At 47.8% G+C, this 8957-nt stretch overlaps 1 protein-coding gene across 1 annotated transcript in view; it reads right to left on the reverse strand.

Annotated features, from left to right (window-relative positions):
• The window catches only part of Lyg2 (lysozyme g2), a 6670-nt gene extending 805 nt beyond the window's left edge, over positions 1-5865 (reverse strand). The window contains exons 1-4 of the mRNA XM_055608301.1: positions 5823-5865; positions 2736-2879; positions 1539-1735; positions 501-639 (exon numbers count right to left, since the gene is read on the reverse strand). Of these exons, the coding sequence (XP_055464276.1) occupies positions 501-639; positions 1539-1735; positions 2736-2879; positions 5823-5865 (523 nt within the window). The remainder of the gene's footprint in view (positions 1-500; positions 640-1538; positions 1736-2735; positions 2880-5822) is intronic.
• Positions 5866-8957: the final 3092 nt, after the last annotated feature.

Below are 8957 nucleotides of genomic sequence, written 5' to 3' on the forward strand. Positions count from 1 at the left end.
AAAGAAAGAAAGAAAGAAAGAAAGAAAGAAAGAAAGAAAGAAAGAAATAGAAGAAAAGAAAAGGGAAGAAATGGTGGGGTAGTGAGTTAGAATCTGGGAGCCACGTAACTTGAGGGGTTTCCTCCGAGTTCAGCCAAACCGAAATTTTCACTTAGACTTTTCAGAGTGAACTGAAGCTCTGAAATTTCTCAGAGTAAAAGTTTATTCAAACAATTTGAAAAATAGTAGTATTAGCTCAGGAGAGAAAAAAGACTATGAGAATGTAAATACTGTTTAACTATAGTATTAATGCTTAAGGTGTCATTCAATGGCTTAATGGTTGACCAGAGTTACAATTAAAAGCCATCACCTTCCAGGAGAGTAAAGGATATGAAGTCAGCCAACTCACAGGAGCCTGATGCATTCTTTAGACCGGATCCCCCCTAGCCCACCCAGTGGGGTTGCTTCCAGGGGGCCTGGGCACAGTTACTCACTGCTCACTCAAATAGCACTAGGCTTACCTTTGAGGTGCTGAACCGCATTCCAGGTGGGAAATTTCCTCTGGATTGCTTTAATCCTTTCTGCTAGAATCCCAGCAGACTGTAGAAGGTGTTCTTTGCTGTCCCAGGAACCGATGGGATGGTACATTCTCTTATCAAGCTAGAAAATGCAAACAGTCCTGTCCGTATTGGGGCAAGGCGGCATACTTGTTCTAAGTCTCCCTGTTGTGTGCAAGTTCAGACACTGGCTTCAGCGTCTTTCTTTTGATCCATGAAAGACAAGAGAGTCAGGGAAAGACTAGTTTGGGAGAAGCTCACTAGGTGCTTTCTGAGCTGGAAAGAGAGGAAAGGGGAGAAGGTGCAGGAGGAAAAATGTTCCAAAACAAATAATTAGTGTCCAACCTCTAGACAGCTGCAATGAGAACTATGCAGCTAATTCAGATATAATACAGCTTCTAGCTGGGCGTGGCACTAGGGGGCAGAGGCAGGCAGACCAGCTCAAGCGCCAGGCCTACACGGCCTACAAAGCAAGCGTTGGGTTGGCCAGAGTTACAGTTTGAGATGCTGCCTCAAAACAAACAAATAAAGGCCTGGGAACAAACACCCAAGTAGTTAGGCTCCCCTCCACCCAGTAAATCCGAAGGAGCAAAGGCAGTTAAAGCGGGGGTTAATTACAGCACCTCGACTCACCTTCATGAACTTTACTCATTCAGGAGCCCCAAGAGGACAATGGTTATTGCTACTGTTTATGAAAGTTAATAATAACCTTTATAAAATTTTCCCAATTGAAGTATATAGTTCATGTTAGATGTAGGTATATGTAGTATATGAAGATATAGGTTGATATGTGGTAGTTATGGGACACAGAAAACATGTTAAGGAAGTGCCCAGATGGCTGCCTTGAATGAAACACCACGGATGTGTCACTGTCGGAGAGCAAAGAGTTCTGGCTACTACATGGCCAGACACTTGGGTGTTCATTTCTACCATGGACTTTGGTTTGGGAGCTTCCACAAGGAGACGTGAAGTCAGGTTGACGGAAAGTCTCTAGCTCCCTACCTGCATCAAGCCAAATCTCTGTCCCGTATGGTCCCAGCCGTTTTGCAGTCCAGCTCCACCGTGGCTTTCCCTGGAGATGATGGCTGCAATGATGGCTGGGTCAACGCAGTGCCTCTGTCCTACTTCTTTGATGAGGGTCCGGTAAACTCTTATGGCTTTCAGGTCCATCTCAGCAAACATTTCCGAACCGTGGATCCCTATGCCGAAAGAAAAGAAACTCTTTCCTCTACTGCAGAAGGGGACCAGTTCCCGTTCTACCAGTTCAGCCTCGGCTCCTGAGCACCCCCACAGCTTAGCACAACCATTCTAACAGTCCATGGGCCCTCTAACTGCAGAAACCCAGCAGGGCCACCCGCCCTGCAGGAGCTGCTGGGGCTGCTTCTCCCTCTCCTTCCTGCTGGGAGTGATGGTGTGTTGGGAGGACCAGGAGTCAGCGTTTTAGCTTGGCTCTGCAACCAGCTCTCTGTTCCAGAGGATGTGACTCCTGCTGAGCGTGTGGTCTGTACACTGAGAACATGGGCTTGTGGGACTGCAAAGGAGAAAAGCATCAAGCGCTCGCTTAGGGTACTCGTGCTGCCTTACACCGAGCACAAGAAAACCAGAACTGAACCTTTTATCCATGGAATGCTTTCGCTATGTTAGACACAATTTGAAAAGGATCAGTAGGAAAAGGAAAAGTGGTTTGTAAGGTTGGCTAGGATTTTACTTATTTAAGTTTTTAACTTTCTGTTTGTTTGAGACAGGGTCTCAGTGTATAGCGCTGGTTGTCTAGAACTCAAAATCCAGAGCAGTGGTTCTCAACCTTCGGAAGGCTGCCGCCCTTCAGTATGCTTCCTCATGCCGTGGTGACCCTCAACAGTAAACTTGTTTTCATTGCTACCTTGTAACTGTAGTTCTGCTACTGCTGGGAATTGTTACAAATATCTGATATGCGAGTCCTTCAACCCCCCAAATGGGTCACACCCCACAGGTTGAGAACGACTGATTGATAGCCGCCTGAAGTCTGCTTCCCTCTGCCTCAGGAGAGCTGGGACTGAGGTGTGCGCCACCACGCCCAGCCTGGTTTTTCACTTTTAAATCTTGATTCATGATTGTCATTGTAGCGCTGGCACCTTTCCAAAACTAATTACCTCCTGAGAAAAGCTCTGCAAATGCTAATGGGGATGGGGCCAGGGCCCTGCTCTGGTCTGGACTTACCACAGTTGATGAGGTTGTTTATGTCACAGGGGGCCCCAAACGTCTCCATGGTCATGATGTCTCCGTAGCAGCCATGGTACAGGCGATGATGCAGGTGAGGGTTCATGGAGTGAGTGACGACCGGGTATGAGCCCCTGGAAGTGCCTGGGAGGCAGAGTGATAATTTACGTAAACCCGTGAGAAAATGTTAATAACCTGGTCTCTCTCTCTCTCTCTCTCACACACACACACACACACACACACAAGCTGTGCAACAGGATACAGATCATAACTTATCCTGCTCAGCTCCGTTTTCTACCAAGAATTCATCAGACAAAGCAGAAGTGATGCTTTCTCATTTGATTGCAGACTTTGTTTTAATTTTCGTTTGAACTTCTGGACTTTATCAGAGCATCATGGGAATGCGTGTGAACAGGCGCATATATGTTTCCGATATAGATGTATATACGCGTTTCATATATATATACATGTATATATGTTCCTGCAGTCCCCACCAGAATGAAAGTGGCCATAGGCTTTTTCTCCCTGGCACTAGGATCAGACCTAGGGCCTTTCTAGCTCTCTAGCACTGAGCTGTGGCCCTGCCCAGCACAAGATTTAGAGCATCAAATCAGCTTCTGACATAAGCATCTCTGGGGATGTAAACAGCTAAGTGAAAAATTTGCCTCTGTTTAGAAAATCAAGAAAGGTGCTATGGGTGGTTATGTAGACTCAGTCAGTGTCTCCTTGGTATAAGGTAAGGCTCTGGATCCATTTAATAACATTAGAAATAAATGAGTTAAGTTACTGTAACAACTTATGTCAAATCCATGTCTGTTTTCTACTGTGCCATTGTAACATACTTAGTTCTGTTCAGGTCCCTCTGCTAAAAGAAATATGACATTATTTCCATATTGTTGTGAGCTTTTTTGAAAAAAAATTGTTTCAAGGCTCATTAACTTATATTGCATTTTAATATTAATATTTTTCAAAAGTTGCTTTATCAGAGGGAGTGGGGTTATCACAGGAAAAGAGGAATGAAGGTTCAACATGTTTAGTCCTCAACATACACAAAAAATGTTGCTTTGTCAGAGAGCGTTTTTCATTCACCTGTATTAAAAAGAATCGGCTTCACACTTCACTCCGTGGCCCCCATAACTTTACATGACTAAATATATTGACAGGCACACTGTCCTTTCACAGAGAGGCAGAATATTCCATGCTCACTCTGTAACCTCATCTCACGATATCAAAGCATCCCGGGATACTTATTAAAAATGCTTGCCCGTGGGCTCCTCATGCCAGGTGTACTGAGTCAGAACTATTAGCCCCAGGGCCAAATGGCTGTGTGTTGGAAGCATCCTCAGTTGGCTTTCATGCACACTTGAGGACCCCTGCTTTCAGGGACCAGCTCCTTGTGCTCACATGAGCAGCACACAGGCTTTTAAGAGGCTGCTCATCCTTCACTTGCACACAGATAGCAGAGCGGCTCAGAATTAGTGCGGCTCTGCTCCCAACTGCCAATTAGGGGTAAAAAGTTTAAAACATGTTGCTGTTTTGTGGCCATAAGTAACTGCAAATTATTGCTCTTGGGTTGGGCTCCCATCCCCAAATTTAGAAGTGAAGATGTCTGCAGTGCTTTCTTTTCAATCTCCCATGACAACTGGAATACCGCTTACAAAGGCCTACTGTCTTCTGAGGCTACTCTTCCCTTTTCTCTCCTTATTTCTTCTATCTGTGTCTCTCTCTCTCTTTAAGAAAAACTATCACTCTGTAGCCCAGGCTAGCTGGGGATTCACTGTGAAGCCCAGGCTAATTTCAGACTTGTGATAATTCTTGTGCATCAGCCTGCTGAGTGTTGAGATTCAGGTGTGAGCCACCACACCGGGTTTCCTCGCTTCTTGGTCACGGTCGCTTACTGTCCCACTATCCTCCTCCAGTACCAGAGTTCAATTCCCAGCACCCACACAGTGGTTCTCAAACATCTGTTATTGCTATTGCAGTTTTAGGGTGTCCAGTGGTCTCCCCACCCCCTGACACACACGAGGTACACAGATGTATACCTGCAGGCAAAACGCCATGCACATCAGATTCAATAATCGTTCAAAAATCGAAAAGAACCTTTCGTTCTGGCCTCACTGACTAGCTCACGCTCTCCCAAACGCTGCTCCGGCATTCACCAGAGTGCTTTTACTAAGTCACACCTTCCAGCAGGCTCCCTTTGTCAGATCAAATCACCATCCATCACTCATTTTCCCAAAGCCCTTCAGGTCTGAACTTCCCAGAAGGATGTGAACTCCTCCTCCTAACCTCCCACACGAGTGGCTTTTTCCCTACATACTCTCATTTAGTAACCGCTGTGCACCGCCTGGCGTCGAGAGCGCTCTCCGCCCGTCGTGACTCTCCATGGTTCCACAGCCCTCTTTGTAAGAAACCCAGCCAGACGAGCGCATTGACAGAAAGTAGGCAGACCAATTAGGAGTTAATCGTTTGAGATCCCCACTAATACCTCCTTTGTGTGCTTAGCAAGCAGAAGACGCTCTTAAAAGGAAAAGAGCAAAAGCAGTCGGGCCAGGCAGGGGTGGCGCACACCTTTAGTCCCAGCACTCAGGAGGTAGAGTCAGGCAGGTCTCTGAGGTCGAGGCCAGCCTGGTCTACTGGGCAAGGTCCGGGCATCCAGGGCCACACAGAGAAACTCTGTCTCGAAGAGCGAAACAAAACACAAAGCCATTGGTCCGGGATAGGAAGGTGGCTCAGCTCTGTGTTTATCGGGCTAGCTTGACAGGCAGCCTAGCCAAATCAGAACCTCAGGTTCAGTGAGAGACCCTCACTCATTAAGATAAGGTGGAAGGTGATGGAGGAAGACGCTCGATGTCAGTTCTGACCTCTCCCTGTGTGTGTGTGTTCGCATGCAGGCACACACACGCTTACCTGTACACACGTACACACATACATGGACATACACAAAGCAAAGCAAAGAAATAGGCGACTGGTTAATAGGTGAGCAGGTCAGGAGAGCCCCCTCTTCAGCAGCATGTAATCATTCTTCTGACGATGCTAGAAAACAGGCACCCCGAGAGTAAGGAAAAATGTCCGCCAACGACTTACCAATGAGGGCAGCAAGTCCCCAGAACACCACCAAGGGTACCATGGCTGTGACTCTTCGATACCTGTTCTGGTTTGAAATAGAGACAGATTAATTTCAAAACAGGTTTCTTAACAGGAAATTCCTGTCACTTAAACAATAAATTGAGAAGTTTAGAATCATTTCCAGCTAGGCTCTGTTTCGCAGCCCCAGCATTCCTGCAACCGCAGGCATGCGTGTCTTTAGGACGCCCTATAGTGTTACCCCTTACACATGCTAACCACGTACACTTAGCAGAGCAGAGCGGGGTTCTATGCTGTCTCTTCCCAAATGGGTTCTTCCCCTGTCTCATTCCTAAGCCGCTTACCTCCCTTGCTCGCTCCCAGGGAAATCTTCCTGTCGCTGAAGAAGCCCTTAGTGGCAGCAACCTGTAGATTAAGATTTCACACGGTGATGATGGCTGTCACACGGGTGTGGCAGCTGTGGACTCCATCAGGCAGAGAGGCTCTGTGCCCCTGGCTTCACCCAGCTGAGCAAACCTCAGTGAGGCTCCACCACTGAGAAGGAAGCCTTTAACCGCCGGCGCCCGGACTCACCTGCCTTGGCTGCTTTTGTCCTGTGGCAGTGATTGGTAGAGGAGCTTTATATACGATTTCAAGGCCCGCCTTTAAACTGCCGACCTCATTAGACCTGATTGGAGTAGTACTTTGGATTTAGGTGGCCCCTTTAATAAAATGACTTCAAAGTGTTTGTTGACCACAGTGAATTAACGAATCTAATGATCCCCCAGGCGGCACAGGAGGAGCCTATTTGATGGATCATTTCTGGTTACCTAAAATGGTATTAGGCACACGGCTTCTGAATTTGAAAATAAGATGCTGATTAAACAGGATCCACTAGCTCACTTCTGAACGGATAATTCACCTGAAATGCTGATTTCCACCTTCGAGTATCACAGGATTCCCGTACAAAGATATCACACAATCTTATGCCAGTAAGTCACCTGACTGGGATAAGTGAACTTGGCTCCTGGCTCCAAGTTCACCTCTGACAGGGTAGCTACTTGCTGAAGGCAAGAAACACAAAGTTGGTACTAGCAGTCTGAGAGCTCATTGCCCCCATTATCTTCTGCGTGCGTGCGTGCGTGCGTGCGTGTAGAGGCCACAGGTCAATATCATTGCATCTTCTTTTTTTACCTTCCGCATTGTTTTCTGAGACAGGGTCTCTTGCTGAACCTGAAGTTCACTAATTAGCTATCTGGCCTCCTAAACATGAGGAGAGCAAATGCATGCCACTGTGCCCAGCATCTTACATGAGTGCTGGGACTCTGAATTCAGGAATCATTCTTTGCATGCTCAGCACATGGCTGGTTGAGCCCTCTCTTTAGCTCTGTCATGCCCCAAACTTTCTAAGGAAATAGGAGATATTTTTTTTTTTTCCCTCTTGCACTTATAAGAGATGAAAACACAGGAAAGGAAAGAGCATTCTTGTGCTAGGTAAAGCACATCCCCCCCAGAGTGGAGGAAGAAGTCAGCCTGGATCCCTTGGTACATCAGAGATGTTTTTGAGACCCCACACGATTCTTCCATCCACCAGGATATGGATGAAAAACGCACCGAGCTTAGTGACATCCCAGTTTCCCAGGAAAACAGCAGCACCCAGGAGAAGTTGCCTCCACGGGACTCATCTCTGTATCTCAGGACTCCGACTTCTGTCCTGTGCACATTCCTGCAAACAGGTGCATCCAGGAAGGTGAGACTGGGATGCTCTGAGCTGACGGGTGATCCCTGATCCCTGCCATGGGTCTCAGGGTGGTGACTCACGGAGGGCCTGCCCTCTGTCCATGGCCAACACTGCAGTTGGGCTGCTCATTAATGATGGGTTTGCACAAGGCTAGCTGCCCTGAGGCGGTCTCCAGAAACGTGGAGTTATCACTGGCAGTAATGCCAACAGTGCCACCGCACAGGTCACACTGAGGCATTGTGTCCATGGCCTACCCAAGTGCTGGCCAGGGATGAGCTCTGCAGCTGATATGAGGCTTCCCGGACAAACAGAATGATAAAGTTCAGGAAAGGCGGAAGAGGAGATGGAGAAAGAATTTAAAGGTGAAACCAGGGGAGGCTCGCACGGCCCCTAGGTGCCCCTGGAAATCACCAGCATCCCTGGAATACTGTTAAACAGTTAAACCCAGTTTCTCCCCTAGCTCCAGAAGCAATGCTGTGCTGAGGCTCACGACGGCTGCTCCCTCCGATCCCTCTCTCAACTGTCGTTTTCAGCTGTGAATCATTCTGCTTTGCTCTAACCGTGAGGGGTGCGGGGGGGCTCATTTGATAGTCTTCAAATGCCAGACTCCTCTGTACTTAGAGTATTCCGTCCCTCAGTAGCCCTGGGGGCAGGTATTACTACTTCAGAGATAAGGAAGCCGGGACTCAGAAAAGGTTTATCAAAAATGGCATGCTAACTGCGGGCAGAGTCAGGACTGGAACTCAGGTCCCTGAGTTTTTCCACAACAGCAGAGGAATCCATCTCCAAACTAACGAGCCAGCAGAGCAGCTGTCACAGCCGCTCCAAAGCCATCTGCACACGAAGCCTCACCTGCGTTCCGAATAAATAACAGTGGCCGGTACCTCGGTGGATGGGGCCACAGCGGCCTTAGAGAATCACAGCGGTGCCTCTGGATGGTGTGTGAGTTCTAAGGCACAGATTAATGTGAACGGACCGAATCCATTCATGTTGCTGGGTTTTCTCTGTAACGATTCAATTAATATTCGAGCTTGAGCAGAACGCTTGCAAAGGCACGGCAGGGGCGGCTGTCCTCAGTGACTTTGACGCCTCCGCCCTCCTGACCCAGAGGAGGCTGACTCCTAACACGTGAGGATCTTAACGACATCACGACATTAAAAACAAAACAAAACAAAATCCACTGAATGATTTTCCGTCGTGTTCCGAGGACAGCAAGCATGACCACTCCCAGGAGGGGCTTGAGGGGACCTTGGCCCCTGACACAGTCTCCACCAGCTCTTCAGGCTTTCCCAAAGAGAAATGGAAAATACACAAGCAACACTCTTGCCACACAAAAATGTAGCAATCTCTGGCAGCCTCTGAGGAGTTGTGAAAAGCTCTTAGCGATGGGGATTCCACTAGTCCCAGTATCCAGC

The sequence above is a fragment of the Psammomys obesus genome, unplaced genomic scaffold (genome assembly GCF_907164565.1).
Source record: "Psammomys obesus unplaced genomic scaffold, mPsaObe1.curated_primary_1811, whole genome shotgun sequence".
Taxonomy (NCBI): Eukaryota; Metazoa; Chordata; class Mammalia; order Rodentia; family Muridae; genus Psammomys; species Psammomys obesus.